Below are 26,835 nucleotides of genomic sequence, written 5' to 3'. Positions count from 1 at the left end.
GTCCTTTCAGATATTCTTAAATTCTAATGCTTTTAGTTAGTAAGATACATACACTATTTACATTTTGTACTTTGGAGATATTGAGTTTTATCCGTACTAGCTATGATTTCATCCACAATTTCATGCTTTTCTTACAGAGTCAACAGAGAAGAAGATCAGTTCACTGTCTACTAAGTTTTTCCTTACAGACATTTAACAATAGATTCAACATTCCCTGACTCTGGGCATATACAAACTCATTGAATAATAGAATGGGAAGAGACTTGGAAATCCTATACACCAGCCCTCTCATTTCACAGATGAGTAACATGAGCCCTTGAGAGACAGCATGGTTTAGTGGCTAGAGAACTGCCCTTGCCAGAAGGAAGGCCTGCACTGAAAAATAATTTTCACTTTTATATTATATGTATTAGAAATTTACACACTTCATTCATTGTGTTTTTATAGATCCACAGTAAATCTTACGGGCCCAATGAAATACAATTCATCAAATAATGCTAATAAATGATGTTGATAGAAAACATGGCTGAGTGGATAGAGAGTTGGTCACTGAATTTGAAAGACCTGGAATCAAAGATCCAGCTCTGACATATACCTGGTGTCTGGCCCTAGTAAGTCAGTTAAATTGTCACTTTCCTAAGCAACTGTCTGAAATTATACATTATAAAATAGGTGTCAATCTGCATTGGTAAAAGGGATTTCTTTACCAAGAGTTCACTATGCTGAAGAAATCACAGATTTTGTTATCCTCTTCCAAAAAATGAATGAATAAACAAGCAAACAAATAAATGGATAAATAAAAGGTGTAAGCAAAGCTATGGTTTAATTGCCTTGGGCATACTAACTTGTGTCCAGGGGCAAGTACTTCTCAGTATTTCAGGCAACTATAAATCACATATAAAAGTTGCAATAAAATAAGTTTGCATGACAATAATTCACTGGACTGATGAAATCTTAATACCAAGCCAAGAAAAAGAAAAGGGATATGGCTGTGGTAAAGGTGGAGTGGGTTGGCTATGAATACAAATCTATGTATATATATATATATATATGTATATATATGTCTCTCTATATATGTATATATATATATATATATGTGTGTATCTATATATGTATATGTGTCTGTATATGTATATATATATATATATATATGTCTATATGTATATATGCCTGTATATGTCTGTATGTACATATATATACCTGTATATGTATATGTATATATATATATATATATATGTCTGTATATGTATATGTATATATATGTCTGTATATGTATATGTATGTCTGTATATATATGTCTGTATATGTATATATATATGTGTATATATGTCTATATATATGTCTGTATATGTATATATATATATATGTCTGTATATGTATATATATGTCTGTATATGTATATGTGTGTGTAGATAGATAGATAGATAGATAGATGTCTACAGACATAGATAGTCAATGCAGAGTGGTACCAGATTCAATCTCCTGAGTTCCAGGCCACTGTACTATATACTTTCTTAAATTGTCTTTGCTCCCAAAGTACTGAGCAGTTACTATTTATTACATTTCCTAATAACTCACTCATAATTTTAAGTTGAATGATCTATCAGATCCCCTCCAACTCTTGGGTTTTATGATTTTAATTAAATAGAGTTGGTAAGCTTTTATTCTAAATCAGTTTCCCCAGATCTTTTTAGCAGAGGTTAAAAACACAAATACAAAAATAAATAAAAAATTTTGATTTATAATTTAGAGGGCTATCAAACTCTCCATGAAATCACCCAATACTTACAAACATAAGACGTGTTGGTATATTGTCAGATTGCACCAATGGATTTTTATAAAGCCAGATCTCTTCTGGCTGAATGACTCTCTGGAATGGGTCCAAAAACTCTGTGAATCTGGAAGAAAACAAGGAAAGAGTCATAAGAGACCTGGTCTACTGCTATGTCCTACTAGCACTTCAATGAGGTGGTGCTGGACTCTAAACAAAGTAACTAAAAATCCACTGGTAGGGACCTGGCCCAATGAGTCAAGGTCCTGCCTCTTCCCTGGGCCAGGCTGCCCAGGGGAGGGTCGCTTCCTCTGAGAATAATGAAACACATTTAAAATGACTGGCTCTCAAAAAAGAAGTGAAGATGGACAAGGTAAGGTTGAGTCAGTGCTCAGAAACTCAGGAAACCTGAATTCTAGGGACATCCTCGCCACCAACAAACCTTGGGATCTTAAGTTCAGCACTTTACTCTGGGCTGTGGATTTTCATTTTCTTACCAAAAAAACCTAGATAGATTTAGAGATTTATGGAATAGCAATGGAACCTGTGTGACTGTCTATTTATCTGTGTCTGTCTCTTTGCCTATTTGTCTGTCTGTCTATGTATCTATCTGTCTGACTGTCTGTTTAGTATCTATCTGTATGTATGTCTATCTGTTTCTATGTGTCTGTCTATCTGCGTGTCTGTCTATTGGTAGGTCTGTCTGTCCACTTATCTGTTGTCTATTTGTATATCAATCTGTTTAGCAGTCTGCATTTCTGTCTGTCTGTTTAGGTATCTATCTATCTGTATGTATGTCTATCTTTGTCTACATGCTGTCTGTCTGCATGTCTGTTTATCTATCGACATACATACTCATAAATACATATAGACACGGATAATTGTGGTTCTTGTTATTGTTATAGTCATTCATGTCTGACATTTCATGACCCCAATTGGGGTTTTCTTGGAGATAGTGGAGTGATTTGCCATATCCTTCTCCAGCTCATTTTACAGATAAACTAAGACAAACAGGTTCAGTGGCTTGCCCAGAGTCCTGCAGGTAGTGTCTGAGACTGGAATTGTACTTAGGGAGAAGATTTATTCTAAGCACTGTGTCCCCTACACCTACCTGCCCCAACATACATATACACACACATACATATATAATCTCATTATTTTTCTCTAAAGCTCAATAGGTATTTTGGATATGGATGCATATATGTCTGTGTCTATGTGTGTGTGTGTGTGTATCAATAAATAACTATATAGTAATATACACATATATATATACAAACACGTGCATATGTGTATTTTTATGTATATGAATACTATGTATTATATATAGTATATAGAATATACACACACACACACACACACACACACACACACTGAATACACATTTCCACATTTATTGTAGGACTGAGTAGGATCTTTCAAGAAACTGAGGCCCCACGATGATATATCTCACTGAAGTTCACAGATCAGGTTAGCAGCCAAGCACACATTTCCTGACTTTTGCCGCTACAAAACAGAAAATCCGTAAATAACATCAAGCAACAAAAGATTTGGCGGATACAACACAAAATCAGCACAAGTGGTTTCAGCACATTCTAAAGAACACTGAATTTTTCCATGCTTTTCCCAAACTCCACCAACAGCTAGATACCTAGGACCTGGCACGTTGATTTGCCTCAGTAATAACCTGGAAACCCAAGTGGAGTGCAATGAAGGCCACCAAGAAGCTTGCAACCAGCCAATCTGTGTATTCTAAAGAAAATAACTATGTACCACATAATAGAGGAAAAGGTGCCGCCAAAGGAGACAATAAAGATAGGAGGGAAGATCTTTTAGGTAATAGAATGACTTCTGGTTTTAAAACTTAAAATTGCTTTCTTCCTGACCTTCATAAAATTATGCTAGCCAAATAACTAGGAATGAAGAGAGGAAGAGAGTACAGAAGCATAGCCTCAGAACTCAAAGCAACTGTGGAGATTAGTCCAAATCATTCATTTGTGGGAGGGGAAATTGAGTCCTGGGGAAAATGAATGATTTGCCTAATAACTCCAAAATAATAAGTGACAGAACTTAATTTAAAATCCAGGTCCTCTGAGAAGGAAGGAGAGAATGAGAGAGAGAGAGAGAGAGAGAGAGAGAGAGAGAGAGAGAGAGAGAGAGAGAGAGAGAGAGAGAGATCCTAGATTCCAACATGGTTTGCTACAAGGGACCAGATGGATTTAGACATTTCAGTTCTTTATCCTTTCATACATCCACACCCACCAGCGAGTGCCATTCACAGAGCTTAGTCTGAAGCCAACTGGACTGTGAAGATAGCACTAATCCTCCTGGGAAGGAAGAAAACTAACATAAGACAGGGGAAAGGGCAGGCTGGTCAACCTGGGCTTTATTCTCTTGAAGCATTTACATACATACCCAAGACCAGGCTGACTCAAATGTAGTTTCCCTGAATTATCAGCACACCAGACTACTTATTATCTTTGCCTTACATCTAGAACAAAACTGGTCTCAGCATTTCCTTCTCTGTCCATCTCTGTGTCTCTATGTCTCTCTCTTTCCCTCTCTCCCTCCCTCCCCCCCCCCCCCCTCTCTCTCTCTCTCTCTCTGTGTGTGTGTGTCTTTGTCTCTGTTCATCTCTTTAATTGTCTCTCTCTATCTCTGGGAGTACATGCACATGTGTGTGACTCAGTCTCTGTCCATTTATCTCTCTGAAATACACACACATACACACACATATTAGGCATATACACATATACAAATTAGAGTCTTTCACATAAAAATGCCCCAAGCCTGTTTCTTAAATCTTTGTACCTTTAAGGAGTTTAAGTAGTAATAATCTATAGATCACCATCCACACTGAAAGTCCCTGCAGGTGCCTTTCCTCGCTGTATCTCAATCACTCTTTCTATCTCAGAAATTCAAAGGTTTCCTAATGCCCCTCTCAAACATCTTTCTCACAGATGGAGCCTCGTTTCTGCAATGGAATGAGCTCTGGATTTCAAGTCAGGAGCACCAGACTATAGTCATATCTAAAGACGTCTTCTGCATTATATGACCTTGGATAAGGCACTGACAACATCAGAGAATCAAAGAATGTTAGAACTAGGAAGGATCTGAGAGTTCATTTAGCCTCATTTTACATCTACCTTTTATTACAGAGTAAGAAACTAAAACCCTCAAAGATCAAGTTGTTTGCCCAAGTTTACTCAAGTTATCTTTGGCCACAGTTCATAGCAAAATGTCCTGCTCAGTGCTTTCCCATTTTCCTTCCACTATTTTAACTTTGGACCTCAGTTCCTCTAAAACAGAATTATAATTGAAAATTTTCTTTTAAAAGGGGGAGTAAATAGGTGAGACTGCTAGGTGTTGCTATGGTGCACAAAGTGCTGGCCCTGGAGTTAGGAAGATTCATTTTCTTGAGTTCAAAACTCTCATCATACACTTATTAGCTGTGTGATCCTATGTAAAGCAGAATCCCAATAAGAAAGAGAGAATGAAAAGTAGAGAAAGAAAGAGAGAGAAAGGAAGGAAGGAAGGAAGAAAGAAAGAAAGGGAGGGAGGGAGGGAGGGAGGAAGGAAGGAAGGAAGGAAGGAAGGAAGGAAGGAAGGAAGGAAGGAAGGAAGGAAGGAAGGAAGGAAGGAAGGAAGGAAGGAAGGAAGGAAGGAAGGAAGGAAGGAAGGAAGGAAGGAAGGAAGGAAGGAAGGAAGGAAGAGTAGAGGGCTAGAACCCTGAAAGGGTGTATTTGAGACTAAGACAGCAGAACACTTAGGGCTAATTGCCTACTCAATGTGTGATAATGGTTCTATAAACATATGGTGATGTGATGGCTCTCCTGATGATTGGCACTTGCTGAATGTGTTGTGATGAAGTAATCAGAGTCAAGGATTGGAGGGCTGAGGGAAAGGTCAGACTATCTCTGCCACAGTATGCTGAGGAGAGAAGACTTCAGGCTCGGGACTCCATAGTCTAGGATCCATCTTTATCGAGCCATGTGGCACTTGCTTGCCTCCTTCACTTCTTCTCCTAAAGACCAAGGACTCTGACTGATCCTGAGGCCCTCCACAGAGCTAATCCAGACATAAGGAAGGAATCAAGAAAGAAAAAAAAAAGAAAGAAAAAAGAGAGAAAAGAAGGAAGGAAGGAAGGAGGCATGGAGAGGGAGGAAGGGAGGAAGAAAAAAAGAAAAAGATAAAGGAAGGAAAGACAGAGGGAAGAAGGGAAGAAACAAAGATGGACAAATGTATTAAATCACCATTGCCTCTTTATCACCATTTCCTTCCCTCTTGCACCCAAAAAACAAATAAGATTATTTCAATTGTTTTTAGTCAAATAAATTAAACTGAATTTTGTTTACATACACACATACACACACACACACACACACACACACACACACACACACACACACACACACACATATACATACTGAGGTGACCTTGGAGTGTTGCAAACCTGTGTTTGAGATTCACTGAAATTGTCCCTTAACCAGCATTTGCCCTCCATCTTAGCCTTTTTCCTCCATCTCACACAGAACCTCCTGGCTTTCACTCACATTTCTTCCCAGTACACTGCCACAGTGACAGTGAGCCAATACATCTCCTGTTTTTCTCCTAAGTTTTATTTATAGGCCAGGTAGTTATTTTGAAACCTGTTTATGGAGAAACTTCTTTGGACAGTAACTCAGTGTAACCACAGCCAGGATCCATCGATCAAAGCTCTCCTCTGGGAGTAAAAACTCCAAGACAAATAGACATTCTCCCTCTGCCTCTCTTCGCCATTCAATATCCACATCAGAGAGCCCAGACGGGGAGGCAGGTACACTCTCAAAGAACCTGAGAGAGCATTAGCTGAGCAAAGAGAAGCAGAGAAGGACTTCCAAGAACAAAAAGAGGTGAATAATATTAAAGAAACAGAGAAAAAAAAGCCTTGTTCCCTGAAAACAGGACTTTGTTGAGTTCTTTGAGTTTGTGATAGCTATTCCTTTAACTTCTGTAATGAGAAATGGAAATAAGAATTATGACAATAAAGAGAATATAAATCAAAATCTTGACATTTAAAATTGATATACAAATGCATGAATTAATTTTGCAAGTATTGTTGAATGCTTTTTACCTCACCAAGTACTCAGTAAGGATACAAAAGTGTGGAAGTAAACATCTTACCTATCTATAGATATATTTATTTATTCAATAACCTTAAATACATGTAATAGTCAAAACCAAAAAAGAAAATTTATAAATAGCCAAAATAGACTATGAAAAAAAATCATGAATTCCATGTACTTTACTTCTCATTCATTTTATTCACAGAAGAACTTATTTATCTCATTTAGAAACTATTGATACTTATTCTACATAGTCTTAGCAAACATTATTTTTCAGTGAGAAGATGAGAATCAAAAAAACTTAAAAGTGGGAAGAACAGACATTATGGATAGGCACCCTAAGAGCAACAAGAAATTATAGCTCACATTTAGGAAAAGAGATTGAGGAAAAGGGAAAGAAGAAGAGATTATTAAAAGTCAAAATAACTCAAAAATGTATAAGTATTCAGGGTCACAGAGTATGAAATAACTGAAAACACCTTATCCTTCTATAAGCTCATAGTTTTACATTCCTCTTTCAGCTTTACATCCCTCATTTCAACCTTGTATCATAAACCCAGATGGCAGCACACTAATTTTAGAGTCAGGGAAGCTGCGTTTAACTGAGGCTACTATTTTCTACCTGGATGATCTCACAGGTTACTCATGGCTTATTAATTTCTTTGGGACTTCAATTTTCTCATTTGTAAAATGTAAAATTTGTAAAATGTAAAATGAACACATTAATAACTGAAGATTCTTTGAAACTCTAAAGTCCTGTTATCCCATGTTATCTTTTCCATAGATTCTGAGCTACCAGTGGTGTGTATAACTAGCTTGAATAAGCTTACAAGAGCTGATTGTTAAATTTATAGTGTAAGCATTTACATTTTGGAAATTGGGATTACAAATCAGAACTTGATTTATTACTTTGGTGCTTATGTAGAGTTAATAAAATGACAGAGAAAAATGTTAATACTAATTTAACTTAAAAAGTATTTCCTACGTACATTTTTCCCCAGATAGACTGTTTTTTAAATACCAATTGATCTAACACATATAAACAAAAGTCTTTTGAGATCCTCAATAATTTTTAAGAGTGTAATGGACTCTGGCCCCCAAAATAATGGATTTTTTTCTATTTACATTGTAGAATGATAAAAGAGAAGAGCAAATATTCATCTATCATGTATCTATAATATATTTACCTATGTTTTTATATATACATATATATTAGATATGTATATGCTTATATGTCTTATAGATGAAAAGTCTCACATCTAATTGTGTTTATTTCAATCTTAACCCGGTGTTTTTTAACTTTAGGAGGAACTTTATTAATGACGCTTTCTGAAATCAAAAGTACAATTGTCCAGGTGAGCTAAAAATGTTTGTTTTCTCCCTTTCATTCTTAAGACTTGATCGCGCCATTTAATTACTGCATGATTTTGACCAAGGTACCTTAAATTTCCTGAATCTTGGCTTCTTCAAACAGGCTAAAACCAATTTGGTAAGAATATGGAGAAATATTTTCTCATATTTCAGTAGCTACCTATGAGGATAGGATTGGTACTCAGAGTCATTATATAGACCAATATGGCACTACCTGTTCTCTCTTCACCTCTCAGAAATCAGTTGATAATAAACAACAAGCCATATGTGTCGTTGTTTAAATTCCCCGGAGGGAAAGAATAGCAGCAGATGTGCTATGGGAACTCAAGGATATTATGACAATTTGTGCAAAACATTCCTACTTTAAATCTCTGTCTATAGCAGTCCATATCTACTTCCTTCTTAAATCTGTTCTTACCTACTTATCTTATCTACAAATTGAAACATAGTGAACAAAACAAATGGAAGCTTCTAAGCTACAGAGAATCATTTAAAATATATATTTGAAATAAAGGAAAGGAGAAGGAAAAGGGAAGTGGGAATATAAGGAATATAAGAATGCAGAAACAGAAAATAAGACTAAAGCAGAAAAATTATTTCTTCCCTTTAGGCAGGAAAGGATGCCAAATTAATATTTCATAGTAAACTAAAAAAAATTTGGCTATCTCTTGGTTCTAAGTATTTCCTTTGGGCAGCTTAAGATGACTGCAAAGAGATTCCCTCCTACTCTCCTGGAATTACGTGAAGATAACTGAGTTGTCTTTTCAGTTTGGTATCAAGCAATTAAGTAAGTATGTCCACTGTGAGGATGGATTCCAAAAATTATAAGTTATCTGTTAGCAACCAGTGACTATATTAACTTTTGTATAAGTTACAGTGAAAATAAGTTTGATTAGAATATGTGAAAAGGGGAACTTCAAGGCAAATATTCCTGGTTTTAAGGCCAATTTTCTATCACGTATGTCAGGCTGCCTTTCAATCATTAAATAATGAATGATAACCCTTGTTCCCACTTATTATATACTGCCTTTATAGAAAGGCTCATTATGGAAGATTGCCTTATAAGGAGATCTTTTGGATGTCTCAGAAATTTAAATAGCTCTTTTTAAACAGTTATGTTTTTCCAGTGGAGATGACAATAATTGGAAGATAGATAATTAAAATCCTGCCTGAAAGAGCACAAATCCCTTTGTCCTTCTGGACTTTCTAGCTAAAATTAAGGTTCCATTGTTCAAATGTACCTTCTAATGGAAGAAGAAGAAGGAAAGAGAAGGTAAACAAGCATTTATTAAGCACCCATACTGTGTTAAGAACTCTATAAATATTATCTCATTTTATCATTGAGAGAACCCTAGGATGTAGGTGCTATTACTATCCCTATTTTACAGATGAGAAAACTGAGGCAGACACAGGATAAATGACTTGCCAAAAGTCACAAAGTATTTGAGGTTAGATTTGAACTAATCTTCCTGACTCATCATTAAAATTAAAGATACAGCAGATAATGATGTCAAATGGGTATAAGATGGGAAAAGGAAAGAAAAGGAAATTGCAAATTGCTTCAATTTTCTCATAAAGTATGAGAAGAGAGATCCTAAGCTATCTGGATCTCTATGGACAGCATAATTTTTATAAAATCACAAATTAACATCATCAACGATCTGATGTATTCTTTAGTTATTTTGTTAAACATTTCCCAATTGCCTTATAACTGAGGTTGATGCACAATGCCTTTGTTTTTGATACCTCCAGAGTAAAGAATCACCATATTGCAAAGACTCAGTTGAAATTGGGTAACATGAATTTGTAGAGAAATTAGTTAATATCATTGTGTGACATCCTCCAGATTCACTCAGCAGCACAAATGATAGTGAAGGGAACAGATGGTAAATGTACAGTAGGTGTGGGATTTGATAAAGTAGGATAAATGAATATGGGGTCAGACATGAGAAATAGTTAACTGATAAAATTGGAAAGTAAATAAAATAAAGTCAGAACTGGGAAAATACTAAAAGATGAGAGGTTTTGAGGTCATGGTAAGGATGAAGAATAGGACTGGGAAGAAAGCATAAGGGAAATAGGGTGGTTAATAGATTATAAATAGATTATAACTAGATATAATGATCAAAAGTGTTGATCAGGAGAGTGGACAGTAGGATTACAGCAAGATAAAGAGTGTACCATCTCTTCTTAATAACTAAGAAGTGGAAGAATGGGTCAAGAGAATTGACTACATTGAGGGATTTGAAGAGTAGGAACTTTGAGGGAACATAAATGAGCTTTGCAAAGTCTCTAGTATAAGTACAGAAGTTGAGGTGCAGAAGAAGAAAACTAAGGAATTGGGTTCATTGAAAAAGGAGAGAGACTGCCTTTAGGAGGCTAGTAGATGACTGTCAGGACCTGGATTGAGTATCAAATTTAGATAGAATAAATCTCAAAGAAAGAGAGGTTACAGAATGATGATGGCAGAATACTCTGAATAGAAATGATAATTGGCAAGACTCACCCCTTTATTCTGGGAAAAGTGGGTCAGTAGAAGAGCAAAAGGAGTAATATGAAAAGAGGGATATCCAATACTGGAAAGGACAGCAAGGGAAAACATATTATTCAAGGAAAACCAGATCTTGTAAGTGCAAGGAAATGGAATGAGCACCAGAAGAAAAGGTTTTAAATGAAGAGAATGTTATTCAAAATGGAAGAGAGATTTCATAGGGCACAGTGGAATGAATGGGAAGATATGGAGTGCAACATTTGAAGAGTAGGGTTGAAATGAAGAGACTTCCTTTATGCTTCATCCCCCACAAAGGAGTCCCACTTGTCCATTCACCACCCACACAAAATTCCAATAAAGTAATTCAGAGTTGGGGAAAATCATTACTGTTTTTCAATTTGAAGGAGAAAAAATTAGACATGGAAAAGAGGCATTATTAAGAGAAAACTAAGAAGCAAAGCATGCTTTTTAATTGCTCTGTTGACTTTTCCTCTCCAGTGAGTTGGTCTCTCTCTCTCTCTCTCTCTCTCTCTCTCTCTCTCTCTCTCTCTCTCTCTCTCTCTCTCTCTTTCTCTCTCTCTCTCTCTCTCTCTCTCTCTCTCTTCTCTCTCTCTCTCTCTCTCTCTCTCTCTCTCTCTCTCTCTCTCTCTCTCTCTCTCTCTCTCTCTCTCTTACACACACACACACACACACACACACACAAGAAATAAATTTGCAAATGGGCATTAATGCAGCAAATGGTACAATCAAGAATTCCCCAATGCTTGGCATGAGAATACTGTACTGCATTTTCTATTAGGCCAGGGAATGGGGATGAGAATTAGGATAAGTCTATTGATTAGGTATCTTGGCATCTAATAGCTCCCCAAGCTTTATACTTACACTAGGTCTTGGCTGTTCATGTGGTATGATTTCAAGGATGCCAATGAAAGCTCACTGTCACAAAGATGTCTTCCTCATTTGCTCATTGATATTTGAAATTTCTTTTAAAAGAAAATAATTCTTTCATGATCAAAGTAGATAAAAAGGTGTCCCCCTCTGAAAGGACAAGTGAAAGAACACAGGACTCGGAATCAAGTGCCAGTTCCACTACTTTGCCAGCTGTGTGACCTTAACCCTCAACCTCTTGGAATTTTTTCCTCTACACTTTAATATGAAATGATTAGACTCTTTGAAAACTGATGAGTTAAGAGAGATTTCAGCCCAGATGTATTCAAGAATGTCCATGACAACACCACTGAAAGGCAATTATACAGCTTCTACTTGAAGATTATTAGTAAGGGGGAACCACTGTCTCCTAAGAAAGTGTGTTTCACTTTTAAATAGCATTAACTGGAATTTTTCATCACATAAAATTTACAACTGCCTCTACAAGTTCTATCCACTGTTCCCTGACTCTCTGAAGCCAAACAAAGCAAGGCTAATTCATCTTCCTCGGAACACTTGACTATAATACATACAAATATATAGAGAGATACATACATAAATATATATAGATACATACATAAATATATATAGATACATATATATATAATATTTGCTACTATTTTATAATTCTTCTTTCCTCTAGGTTACACACACACACACACACACACACACACCTTTAGTGAATCTCTAGGATAAATTATAAAGTCTTGTTTGACATGCAAAGCCTTTTGTATCCTTCCTCCTCCCCTTCCACCCACCTTTCCCATTTTCTTACATATTATTCACCCCTACTTATTCTATGATCCAATAACATTGGCTTCCTTGCTGTTCCTCAAACAAGACATTCTATCTCTTTGATCTGAATATGTTCATGGGCTGTCCCCCATGCTTGGAATGCTCTCCGAGATTTATACCTCCTGGGTTCCCTCACTTCGTTCAAGTCCCACCTTCTATAGGAAGCTTTTCCTGACTCCATTTAACACTAGTGCCTTCCTTCTATTGACCATTTCCAATCTATCTTATGTATATCTTGTCTGTACATAGTTGTTTGTCTGTTGTCTATCCTAATTAAACTGTGAGCACCTTGAGAGTAGAAATTGCCTTTTGCCTTTCTTTGTAATCCAAGTATTTAACACAATGTATGACACATATTATGTACTTATTACTAAACATTCCATTTCCTTCAGTCAATTTTCATATAGAAAGGTCTCCAATTTTTTTCAATATCCTGGTTACCCTCTTTGCAATACTTACTCTGTCAACATTCTTCCTAAAATATGCCATTCAAGACTGAATACAATATTCTTGATGATGTCCAACCAGAAGATAATCACTCCCTCTCTCTCATATTAAGAAGCATTAGGAAGTCTCTAAGGTATATCTTCCCTACAAAGCTCTATGATTCTGCATATGCAAGGAGTACAAACTGGTGAAATTAGAGCTTCTAATGAAAGCAGCTATTGAAATAAGGGAAGGCAGAGAGCAATGAACCCAGAGGACTATGCATCTAAAACTGCCAGTGAAAATAGAAGAAGGTTCACACTGAAAGAAAATATTCACAATTAAACAAACATGCCATATGGCCAACCCTACTTATCTCTGCCTAAACACTCTAACTACCAGCTTTATACAAAAATCATCCTCCTACCATTTCTCTCCTTGCTAACATTCTTAATTAACTAACTACTCCTCCAAAAGTATTCAATTTAAATAAACTCCTGCCCCAAGATGTCTCCATTTGGAGAATAAATGCTCTTTGGATAGAAGCCAGTCTAGAATTGAACAGAATCCAATACTAGAAAGATAAGTAAACAGAAGGGGACAGGTACCAGCAGTGAACAGAGAGGACGAGGGTGGGACATGTCATTGCCATGGGTCATGGAATGAGAATGGAGACAGAATTAGCATGTATGCATCTGAATACTATTCTGGGTAGGATGGGGGTAGATTAAAAACAAAGCTGCCCAAGAAAATCATCTGTTTGCCTCCTCCATCTGTTACCAGATGGGTGTGCCACAGAAATACAGAATTTTAAGATGTGCATATCCAAAAGACACAGGATATTTGGAGCTACTTCTGTCTTGTAGATTCATCTAAGTATAAACATTTTCAAACATTTGCAGTGGGGCATATGCTGAAACATAAGTGTATTTTGCACAAACAAAATATCCAGAAATCACATGTGACATCTTGCAAAGAATTGTGTAAATTAATTTAGTGCAAATTATTTTTTTTCCAAAACATTTTTTCAAACATTTCCAGTATGATTCAGATTGGGGAGGTAGGGTGGAGAAGGAAAGGAATAAGATTACTGTTCCATTGAAAGCAAATAGCAGAAATTTTGAAATGTTTCATATCTTGTGCTTGGAAAAATACTAACCCAAAGGATGGGAAGAAAGATACCTACTTGGAAATATACCAAATGTCTACAATATACACACAGAACGATTTTAAGAAAGACTTTTTATGTTTTAAAAAGTCACCATTTCCAAATACATACATGAAAACATGACTTTACTAAAAGGAAAAAAAAATGGAAAAAGTAAAAGGGACAACAAAAAACCAAAAAGATAAAAAGAAAGCTAAATCAAGAAAGAAAATCATCACATCAGTGAAGGTCACTTATGAAATACATCACCTTAAAAAAACACAAAAGAGAAAATGGAAGAAAGCTGTCCAGGTTAGAGGCAATTGAGTTATGGGCAGTTGATGAAATACATTACTGACCCAACTGGAGAACAGATCGAAGTCAACCAAAAGCAATTCACCTTAGTAAGCCAGAGCTTTAAAGGTTTAGTTGAAATGGTTCTAATTAGTGTAAGAACATCACTAGTTCTTTGTGACAAGGTTCCTGAAAGACAAACTCACTCTTTTTTATATGATAAATCCAATATATGCATACATATTTATACAATGATCTTGCTAAACACAAAAAATTAAATCAAACACGAAAAAATGAGAAAGAAAATAAAACTCAAGCAAACCACAATGAAAAGAGTGAAAATCCTATGTTGTGAACCACACTCAGTTCCCACAGTCCTCTCTCTGGGTGTAGGTGGCTCTCTTCATCACAAGATCATTGGAGCTAGCCTGAATCATCTCACTGTTGAAGAGAGCCATATCCACCTGGTTGTTGCCATGTACAATGATCTCCTGGTTCTGCTCATTTCACTCAGCATCAGTTCATGTAAGTCTCTCCAGGCCTTTCTGAAATCATCCTGCTGGTCATTTCTTACAGAACAATAATATTCTATAACATTCATATCCCATTACTTATTCAGCCATTCTCCAACTGATGGGCATCCACTCAGTTTCCAGTTTTTTGCCACTACAAAGAGGGCTGCCACAAACATTTTTGCACATACAGGTCTCTTTCCCTCCTTTAAGACATCTTTGGGTTATAAGCCCAGTAGTAACACTGCTGGGTTAAAGGGTATGCACAGGAAAACAAACTCTTAACCACAGCCTCTATCTATAGGGAGAATGATTTTTAACTCATTTCATAAAATCTCAAACACAGACTTCTGCGGCAGGGTCAGTTCAGAACGTCCAAGGATTAAGACATTCCCCTGGACAATCAGATAATAGTTCTAAGTTATAAGCAGCAAATGAAAGAGGTTCAAGCAAGTCATTCCCATGATGTATAGGCATCCCAGGGACTCACATGCATCTGACTTCTGCTAGGTATTTAAAATTCTTTATATCTTGGCTCCTTCCTTCCAGTTTTATCATTCTTAACTGCTCTCTTGTCAAGTGGTTTTGGTCATGTCTGCATCTCCATGACTCCATTTGCCATTTTCTTGACAAAAATATCCGAGTAATTTGACATTTCCTTTTCCTACCCATTTTACATAAATGAAACTGAGACAAACAGCATTAAGTGAGTTTCCCAAAGTAACACAACTAGTAAATGTTTGAGCTTAGATTTGAACTCAGATCCTTGTGACTCAAGGACCAACACTCTATCCACTATGGCAGCTAGCTGCCCTAATTCGTCTCTACTTATTGCTGCCTAACCTCAATTACTGAATGGTGTGACTCAGTCAAACTGAGACCTGTTGAAGACCTTACTTAAAAAGCCCACGCTCTCCCATTGCACCCACAGCCAGCTCCATTCATCCTGATCTATATCTTGTCATGGATCCAGATGGTTCTGGAGGGGAAGGTGAGGCAGGTGACCTTGCACAGCTTCCCTCACTGAACTCCAATTCACTTGCATTTCTCCCTGATGAAAGGCAAACAACAACAATTCTATGACCCAGCCACACAAGCCTATTTGTTGTTCCTCGGCAATCACACTCCACATCCATCATTTTTTTTCTCTTGCGCTTGTTTCTCCTTGAGACTCAGCTCAAACTCTATCTCCTGCAAGAGACATCTCTACACCCCTCCACCTACTAGTATGTCCTCCTCTCAGATTATCTTCCTTCTATGCTGCAAATACCTTGTATGTGCCTAATTATTTATATGTTGTCTCTCGGACTAGAACGCAATCCCTTTGAGGATAAGGTCTGATTTTTGCCTTCATTTGAATTCCCAACACTTCATATAATCCATAACCTATAGTAGTACTTAATCAATTCTTCTTAACTGACATGGAAATAAAGGATTTCAGAGAAAAGGGAAAAGCAGCACACTGAAAGAGACAAAAGAATATCATTTTTCTGGCCAGTGTCAGTTTCCAACTCATCTTTCAGTTTGATGCACTTGGGGAAAAGTTCTGTCTATGTTTAGAATCTCCTCTTGGGATTTGGTTCTGAGCCAGAGCCTGATAGAATGCTCTTGCATGGGCTTGAGTACCCAGACAACACAATGATACCAACACAACCTACTGAGCAAAGGAATCTGAGGCAGGATATAATGCAGCCCATCACTCAAGGTAAAACACAGTGAAAATAAAATTTAATTTGAAGGGCTGCTATAGAATAATTTTTTAATTAAGATAAGCCACCTAGAGATTTGCCTGCTGCTCAGTGGAACCTAAATAGTTTCTTTTTAAATGGTCAAACCAATAAATGTCTTGGAACTTTCCTCAATAACAATTAACAGTAGCAGGATGAGGGTGCTGAAGATTCCCGTGACATTTAAGGAAGGTTTGAAACCTGAGTGTCTCTGAAATACTATTGTGTGCTTTTTAGCTGAATATACAGCAACTGCCCATTGTAGCATCTAATGTCAATGGTGAGGAAAGAATATAATCTCAAAGTAACATTTTTTTCTCATTTCTTTAATCAGATATTTTGAATGGGATGATTGAATGAACAAATGAAATGCAAAATGGTGAATACCAAAGATGAACTTTAAGAAGAGAGAGGATGTGGAAAGTGAAAAAAGAGGATCTAGTGCAATGTCCAGTAGTACACTTACTAAGGGAATACAAAAAAGATGATAAATCAGGAAAGCAGACTGAGAAAGAGTAATCAGAGAACGAATGCCAAGAGGAGACAATCATAACAAGCCAAAGAGAAAGTCTCCAGAAGGAGAAGATGATTCCAGTTCTGGCACTTATTAGATACAAATGGTTTCCCTCCAATGCCATCTTATAATTATTACATTATATTCCTCTTACACACATATCAATTTCTATTTTATGTTGTTGCTGTTTTTTGTCCTTCGATCTCTGAGAGCACCCTGACATCAGGGAGGGGATGCCATGACATGCAAAAGAATTTGATTGAAGAGAAGGAGGGCTGTGCAAGGGCACCTGCCTTACTTTCCCCTCCAGAGCCATCTGAGGATAGTGGCCAGATATAGATCAAAATGGCTGAAGATGGTCGTATATGCAATGGGACAGTTTGGCCTTTTTAAGCTAAGGTCTTCAACTGGTCTCAGTATGGCTGAGTGATTTTTTTCTTTTTTTATTATTTTTTCTTGTTATACATGAATATTCATTTTAAAAAATATATTATAGCTTTTTATATACAAAACATATGCATGGGTAATTCTTCAACATTGACCCTTGCAACAACTTCTGCTTCAACTTTTCCCCTCCTTCCCTCTACCCACTCTCCTAGAGGACAGGTAGTCCCATACGTGTTAAATAGAACATTCATTTTTAACACATTTCTTTCTGAATCATGTTGGGAGAGAAAAATCATAACAAAAGGGAAAAACCATGACAGAAAAGAAAAAAAGAAAAAGAAAAATAGTGAATATAGTATGTGTTAATTTATCCACTTAGTGATTAAGCCTAGTCATAAACTGAGGCAACACCTGGCCTCCTTCACTTAGTCAAAAAATAATAATCTAAATAACTAAATAAATTTTGGAGGGGAAGACCCTCAGGGTTTCTGGATAAAGCAAAAATGATTGCTATTTGCATCACTCAGAACTCAAACATTGACCAATTGGGGTTTGGCCTAGGACCTGTTGTTTGGCCAATATAGGAGAGTTATATTTGTCTAGATACATATTTTATCTCTCTCCTACTAGATCACAGACTACATCAAGGGAAAAATCACAGAGTACCTGTTAGGTACTCAACAATATGTGGAATTATTTTTGTTATCTTAATAAAAGAATACATATTTGATTGTGATCAATTAACTTCTCTCTGAACCTTGTTTTCCTCCTTTGCAAAAGAGGAGTAATAGTATTTGTACTGTCTCTGCCATAAGACAATTATGAAGATCAACAGCTCAATTAGATTAGATGACGAACCTCAAGCTCCTTTCTGTCTCTCTGTGAATAATATACATAAGGCAACACTTCATAGAAAATAAATATTCTTATTAATAATTGTATTAATATAAAATGAGACAAGGTGGCCAGTGTACTTGATATGGAAAATAACTAGCATTCATTATTGGTCTTTAGAAATGACACATTTTAGACAAGTCAGATGGATTACAATAAACATGTAGGTAGGTTCAGATTGTTAATTGTATATTTAGGAACTTGGCAAAGTTTAAAGATGGATCAGAGGTAATCCAAGTTGATTGATAAAACTGGTTGGTAGCCAGTTCCTCTTTCAAAATATCCATGAATCTAAGAATGAACATAATTAGATAATTAATCCTTGGCCCTTGGGTTAGGAGGCAGCTGTTTTGAGAAAAATCAAACATGCTTGCCTTAACATGAATTGCTGAAAATCTCTATTGTATAATCCCAAATAATAAACAACCACTTATGGAGAGTCTTATTTTTTTTCTTCTGATGGATCTTACAAACAACATTCTCCATTTAGAACTGTATTATGGGATTTCTAAGACACATGACTAATAAGGTAGAGTTCTACACATTTCCACTTATGACTAATAGAAAAAATGGAAAGAGAAAGGAAATAAAGGGAAAAAAGAGAGGGAAAGTGAAGGAAAGAAGAAAGGAGGAAAGGAAGGAAGAGAGGTGAGAAGTAAGGAGGAGAGGAGGCAGGGGAAGAGGGAAGAGGGATGAGAGAGGAAGAGGAGGAAGAAAGATAGGGAGGGAGGGAAGATAGAAAGAAAGGAGGGGAAGGAAAGGGAATGGAGAAGAAGGAAAGGAGAAAGGAAAAAGGAAAGGAAATGTGATCCATAGATATAACAATTTCTGATAAATGAATAGTATACAAAAGCAAGAAACTCAACATAGTAACAGCTGTGTGAATTAATGTCAGAGAAAACTAAGATTTAAGATAAAAGTTCACATAGAACCTTTTACTTGCCAGGCTCAACTCTAGCAAGGTGGACACAAAAACCAACACAAATTCTTGTGCTTTGGAACTCAGACTTCCCTGCTGCTATAGTCTCTTCTGGTATACCTTGACCCTGTTCTTCCTAAATTGTTCTTTTATAACAAATTTTGGACATTGAGAAAAAGTATGAGAAAAGTAAACAAGAAAGGAAGGAGAAGAAAGAGGGAAGAGGGAGAGGGGGAGGAACAAGGAAGAAGAGGACAAGAAGGTGGAGAAAGAGGAAGTATAAAAAGGAATTTGGGGGTTTCCTGTTGTCCAGTGGCTGTTAGATGAGGAAACTTTTGGGTAGAAACTCGGTCTAGAACACCAATTTTTTTTTTTTTAATAAATTAAGCACACAATGCACAATAGCGAATGACCACAGTAATCTAGTTATTTGGCAAATACAAAGATTCAATCTATCAAGATAAGAATTCACCATTTGATAAAAAAGTGCTTGGAAAATTGGAAAGTAGTTTTAAAGCAATTAGATATAGACCAACATCTCATATTGTATACCAAGATAAAGTCAAAACAAACAAATGATTTAGAGTGATAACTTAAGTAAATTAAGGAAACAGAAAAATTTGCCTCTCACATCTGTGGATAGATGAAGGATTTGTGATTAACAAAAGATAGAAAAAATTATTTAAAAAAGATAGAAAAAAATTAAAAGTAAAATGAGTATTTTTTTAATATTTTAAATGAAAAAGATATTGTACAAATGAAACTAATATAGCCAAAATTAAAAGGAAAACAGGAATTAGGAAGGGCGGGGGGGGGGGGGTTACAGCACATTTTTCTGATAAAGGCATCATTTCTCAAATATAAAGGGAGTGAACCAAATGTTTTAAAAGAACCATTTTCCAATTTATAAATATTCAAATTATATAGATAGGCATTTTTGAGAAGAAATCAAATCTATCAATAATCACGTGAAAAAATGCTCTAAATCACTATTGATTAGAGAAATGTAAACTAAAACAACCCTGAGATGCTATCTCATACCTGTCAGATTGACAGAAAAGGAAAATGATAAATGATGTAGGGGATAAGGAAAAAATTGGTAGACTAATGCATTGTTGGTAGATTTATTTAACTAGGCCAATCATTTTGGAAAATAATTTGGAATTCTACCCAAAGACCATAAAACTGTGCATTCTCTTTGATCCATCAATAATAATACTAAGACTACTAAATCTGCATCCCAAAGACATCAAAGAAAAGCAGAGGAAAGACCAATTTGTGAAAAAAATGTTAATAACAGTTATTTTTTGTGGCAAAGCTAGAAATCTGGGTGATGTCCATGAGTTAGGGAATGGCTGAAGAATTTGTGGCATAAGATTGTAATAGATCACTATAACTCTATAAAAATTATGAATAGGATGGTTTCAAAAAACCTGTAAAAACTTCTATGAACATTTATGCAAAGTGAAGTGAGCAGGACTATGAAAACATTGTACACAATAATAGCAATATTGTGAAATGATCAGCTGTGAATGACAGCTATTCTGATCAATACAATTATCTCAGATAATTCTGAAGGACTTATGATAAAAAAAATCTATTCATACCCAGAGAGAGAATTAATAGACTCTGAATACAGATTGTAGCATACTTTTTAAAAAATACATATTTTTTGTTTTATGCTTGCATTCTTTTGTAGTGTGACTAATATGGAAATACATTTATCAAGACTTCATACATATAACTGAAATTACATTGCTTGCATTCACAAGGGATAAGACAGAGGGAGAAAATTTGGAATTCAAAATTTTTCAAATGAATATTTTATGTATAATTGGAAAATAATTAAATTAATAAAATATTTATAAAAAGAACATTCTCTCTGCCACCACACCCTAGGAAAAGTGGGACACATTATCCATTAAGTCCATTCAAAAAACTAAGGATCAGAGGAAACTTGGGCAGGAGAGAGGAGATGTGGCTGCACTAGGCATGAAAACAAAAAAGAGCAAAATCTATCTGGGGGTTTATCTTCCTAGCAGTTATTTGGGGTAGGGACCAAAGCTGATGAAAATTGAAATTGCCAATGTGGAAATAGGATAAAATATAGATATGAGATTTATGAGAGGGAAAAGGAGAAAGGGAAATCCACCATTAAAAAGAAAAGTCAGAAGGTAATAGAGGAATATAAAAAAGGGACTATCTCAAAAGAAAGAAAATTTAGTTTAAAACCCAGAGAAAAAGCAGACAAATCAATGTAGGAGATATTAAAATTAGAAAGGCAGATGACTGCCAAGATTTCTAAAATATTTGAAATGTATCAAAATAAATATTACAAGATGAAGAAAAAACTAATATCTAATGAAGCACAGAACCCTGTGGCTTCCCAAGAGGTAATAGAACCACAGCAGGATCTTCAGAACAGTTCAAATAGAGAAACCAGAATCTTGAGAAAAGATGTTAGAAGGAAACAATTGACAGAATTTATGGTCTGCAGAGCATAAATAATTAGCAAAAGAGGGGAAAAAATGAATCCATGGAGCTAAGTCTCTCCAAGGAAGCAAAAAAGAGAATATATTGGAAATACTAATGTACTGAAATTAAGGACAATTGGAAAAAGAGAAGCCAAAAGCAGTAATATTTTCTATACAATCAAAGCACAAAAATTTCAAAGAGAATTTGCAGAAACATTTTACGGATTAAAGGTCTCCCAGAAGAGCCAAAAAAGCCAAAGAAGTAGAATAACATAATGCAAGAAATATACACAAAATTGCCCAAAACTTCTAAATAAAGAAAACATTATCCAATAAAAAGTATTTTTAATAGTATGGCACCAACCCCACAGGACATATGAATGCTAAAAAAATACATTAAGCTTCTCATTTGTATGACACATTAGAAAACCTGCTCATCATACCCTTCTTTCACTGATCTAGATTATCCCATTGTCTTCTTACAGAGATATCAAAGTAATGTCCCATTAGGTTCCTGTCAATTCTTTATCTAAAACTCTATATAAGTTTAAGTCTTGAGAACCTTTGGGCTTTTGACCAGAGTATTAATCCACTACACAGTTGCACATTCCAAATCACTCCATTATGTGCTTCTCTTGGACTAAAACCAATGGGGACCACTTGCTGAGGCTATTCCCCCTAGGCATCTGTTTTCCTCTTCCCTTCTTGTAAATAGCAATAAAATTTTGTTAATATTTTTCTTTAAATGGTGTTTCATCCAATCACTTCCTCCCTTTCACCCTATAGAAAAGAAAACACCCAAAAGGTGGGGTGGGGTGAGAAGGGGCAATCTGCTTCATAATCTAAGACATATAGTGAATAATTTTCCAAATCTAATGATAGCAAATTCTGTAACCTCCCTGGAGATAGACCTTCAAATATAAAGAAAAGGAAATAGGAATAACATAAGAGTTTTTTGCACCCACCAGAAACTACAGAAAGGAATGGAAGACAGAGCTTAGAATCTTAAGCCACTATTCATTTCCCTCAACTGGTTGTACTCCTTTGACTGAATTCTATCATGCTCCCAGAAAAATTCATCATCAGGAAACCCCTGTGTAATTGCATCAGCTTTAGTACTCACATCTCAGAAATATCTCCAGGACCTTCTGTTCCTCTAATCAGAGAACTGCAGAGCAGAACAAAGAACTCATCCCAAGTCTACATTTAAAAAGGGGCCCTCAGGCTGGTCATTTTAAAATTTCTCACCAGTTTGCACTACTTTGATTAGATTTCATCATATTCTCATGATGTGCTTCTGCCACTTCTTCTCAAGTTTCTTTTCTGTGTTTTCTTTTCCCATTAGATTGTAAACTCCTTAAGGGCAGATAATCTATCATATTTGTGTTCCCCATGCTTATAACAGTACTTGACACACAGTGGTACTTAATAAAAATTTATTGGATGGCTGACAGTGAAAATAAAAGAGAAGCATTTTAAGCTTAAAAAAAAAAGATGAGAACTATATTGTGATTTCATGAATATAAAGAATAAATGGCAGGAAACCATTCATTGATGTGGATCATCAACTCCTCCATAAGTCATGGTTTTATACAGTAGCCTAAAACAACTGTTAGTTAAGGACCAAAGGTCTAATATGTGCTGAAGGCAGCAATTAAATTCAGGTCATCCTGAATCCAAGATTAACTATCTATTGACTATTCCACACACCTGACTTCTTTTACTGTGCTCCTGCTTCTTCTCAGTCTGCTAGAATCCTTAGCTTCCCTCAAAGAACATTTCAGCTGCCATTCCCCCCATCCTGTTTTTCCTTATCCCTTCTCAGTTGTTAGTACTTTCCCCTTATTGAAATTACTGTTTTTACTTATGTGTATATGTTGTGTCCATAACTCCAATAGAAAATACATTTTTAGAGGACTAAGCATTCTGAATTTTTGCCTTTATCTTGTTACTCAATAAGTGTTGTGAAGTTGAATGGACTCTTATTGGCTTGGGCAGAGCTGAGGGGAGGACACATTGGCTATTTAATGTTCTCCAAAAATACTAAACTCAGAATATTCTATACCAACTCTTATCTTATAGTGAACATGCAGGTGTCCCCTCTTTCTCCCTGTTCTCAAAAACCCTGTGATTACAGGCCTATTATCTGCCTGGTTATTTATTTGCTAGGGTGTTTATTAAGACTAATCGGTCCAGCAGCAGTTATTGTTTGCATTTTTCTACCACTAGTTTCCCATTGAAATATCAATTTGTAGGCATGAGGCTTTTTCTGATAGCTTCAACAAGAGAAAGAAAGCAACCCTATCAATACTTATCAAAAATTGTTCTTTCTCTCCTTTTAATATCAAAGATTGCCAAAATTGTTTCAATTCAAACATCAAGTATTTTATCTAGTTAGACATGGTCTCAAAGACATCTGGGGGAATGCTTTCAAAAGCATTAGGCAACAGATGGATGAGGGAGAAGAGGAATACTGTTGAGAAATATTGTAGAGGAAGCAGGGGAGATAATAGTTTTCCCCAACCCAAATCAGCCTACAAAAAAATCCCTTTTGTGACACTGTTGCCAGATTAGCACTCTACTTCTCACAATCCAAGAAGAAAACAATACCTTTCAAATCTAAGATCTCCATGTTCCCAAGATAAGAATGGCTCCATATGCAATAAATCACATGCAGAAGTTTCCCATTAAATAAGGGGATCTTTGTTGTTTTTCCTTTGTCCTTGAAGAAGACTATTACATCAGGGAGGGGATGCCATGACATACGCATAACTTGGATTTAAAGTAAGGGTGGGATACCCAAGGTCACCTGCCTCATTTTCCCCTCCAGTGGGTCCATGGCCAGATAGAGATCAAGATAGAGATGGCCTGGATGCAGTGGGAGACCTTGGGTTTTTTAAGTTAAAGTTTTCTACAAGTCTCAGTTTGACTAAGGCTGCATCCATTTAGTGATTAAGGCTAGGTAAAGATGGGAGAAATGTCACAGAGTAACAGAGCAGCACAGGGAAACACAACATTAAACCCTTGTTAAAGGACGCTAAATTAATCCTCAGGGTCCCCTCTGATTTCCTTACCCTATTCTCTCTCTCCTTTGCCAACTCTACTTAGTTTATTCTTATCAGTGATTTCCGCAGCCTATTCTCTCTCTCCTTTGCCAACTCTACTTAGTTTATCCCTATCAATGAGTCTCCATATCAATACTAAACATCATAATTTATACCCATTTATTTGAGTTGATCAGATCGAATGGTTTCATCCATCACCTACCTTCTAATGACTCCAGAGAGCCATGTTTTACACCCTAATATTGCAATTCCTTTTCAACCTTATATCTCTATTTACAAATAATAACAACAACAAAAATAAAATTCAATTTGTTCTTGTATAATGATGGAAGTGGGAGGAGGAGACTCAATTAAAAACAATGTACAGAAGCTACCAAAAGAAAATATATGACAATTAGAGCTATTCCACAATGAATGGGAGGTTTGCTAAGGAGGTAAGTTCTAATTTAATTTAAGTTCTATTTTTTCCCTAATAACTGAAGTGATCAAACAGTGAAATAATTCTTTCATGAGGCAGTGATACTGGTGAGTGTTAGAGATGAATGATCAACTTGGAGAGATATCTGAGGGAATATTTTTATACATGTAAGAGATTCAATTGTATAATTTCTAAAATTATTTCCATTTCCAAGAGTCTATGTTTCTATTATATCACCTCACATTTGCTCCCCTACTTTTGCCTAATTTTATTTTTCAAAGTATCTTAGACATCACTTTACATCTAAATTACTTCAAGAGACATCAAACTAGTGTTTCAGCCTCCAGTCTGTTTTATATATTATTATGCAGGGGGGAATAATTTATTTCTAATACCACTTTCACCATCTCAGTTCCCTATTGAAAACTAAAGTTTTCTGTTGCTTATTCCATTAAATCTAAACTTTTTTTCCCTGATCTTCCTGGACACCTACTGCCTTTGCCCACCCCTTCCCCATCTCACATAGAAATCTTGCTTATTACTTCTATTATCTCTTCCCTCCAGATAAACTTATCTGGCTATTCCTAACTACATACATTTTGATGATTCCTGTCTTCATTTTGGCATCATGTGGAATGTATGTCTTTTTGTTAGTCTTATAGATTGCATGATACCCCTCCTCTTCAGAATCCATCTCAAAACTCTTTTCCTGTGAAGTCTCTCTTAATTATTACCTCTAATTCCTTTCCTACTTTTCATATCATCAGCATCAACAACGGAAACTTGTGCAACATTAATTTACACTTTTGGACCAAGAAATAATAGAATTTTAACTTCAGGAAGAAATTCAGAAATCACCCACTACAACTTCCTCTGGTCTTCTTTTAGTTCCTTGAAGTCATAGTTAGTAACTAGAGAAGTGAAGAGTAAAATTTATATCTCCTGACTCAGTTTACTACATCTTCCATGACCCTCACTGCACTAAGATGAACTCATACGGCTGTGTAAGCATTTTTTCTATGATTATAGTTTTCCAGACTAAAGAGCCATTGATGTGGTCTCCAGAGACAACTGGGCAGATGCTTTCTAAAGCATTAGCAACAGTTGGATGAAGGAAAAGATGAATACTGTTGAAAATTAGTGTAGAGGAAGCAGGAAAGATAATAAGTGCACCCAATTTTGTTGTAACGGGGAAAGCATAGATTTAGAGTCAGAAAACTTGGGTGTGAATGTTGTTCATTTTAGATATTTGAAAGGTCAGTTTCTACCATTGTGATTTTGGGTAGAACCTGCTCCTTTCTGATCCTTTGATTTCTTCTTTTATAAAATGAAGTGGATAAAATCCTTTCTAACTCTAAATCTTAATATTCTGGTTGAAGGATCATTCAGCGTTAGTGGAATATGGAGGAGATATGGAGTTTTGAAAAAAATCACATTCTAGGTTATTCTGAACAGTAGAAAAATACACCAAGAAAGAGACCAAAAGAAGGTCTGCATTCTGTCATTCATGGCTCAAGTTAATATGTAAACCTCTTTGTACTCTCACTCCACAAAAGGTTTCCTATTGCCTAATACAGTACCTGGCACATAGTAGGCACAAT

General features: G+C 35.9%; 1 protein-coding gene across 6 annotated transcripts in view; it reads right to left on the bottom strand.

Moving 5' to 3' along the window:
• The window catches only part of PLPP4 (phospholipid phosphatase 4), a 291,598-nt gene that overhangs the window by 119,794 nt on the left and 144,969 nt on the right, over positions 1-26,835 (bottom strand). For all 6 annotated transcript variants that reach the window (XM_074295738.1, XM_074295737.1, XM_074295736.1 and 3 more), the window contains one exon: positions 1,790-1,898. In XM_074295738.1, coding sequence (XP_074151839.1) covers positions 1,790-1,795 — 6 coding nt within the window. In that variant the 5' untranslated portion in view covers positions 1,796-1,898. The remainder of the gene's footprint in view (positions 1-1,789; positions 1,899-26,835) is intronic.

The sequence above is a fragment of the Sminthopsis crassicaudata genome, chromosome 2, assembly GCF_048593235.1.
Source record: "Sminthopsis crassicaudata isolate SCR6 chromosome 2, ASM4859323v1, whole genome shotgun sequence".
NCBI lineage: Eukaryota > Metazoa > Chordata > Mammalia > Dasyuromorphia > Dasyuridae > Sminthopsis > Sminthopsis crassicaudata.
Note: the sequence above shows the minus strand (reverse complement) of the source record. Positions and strands in the feature narration are given on the sequence as shown.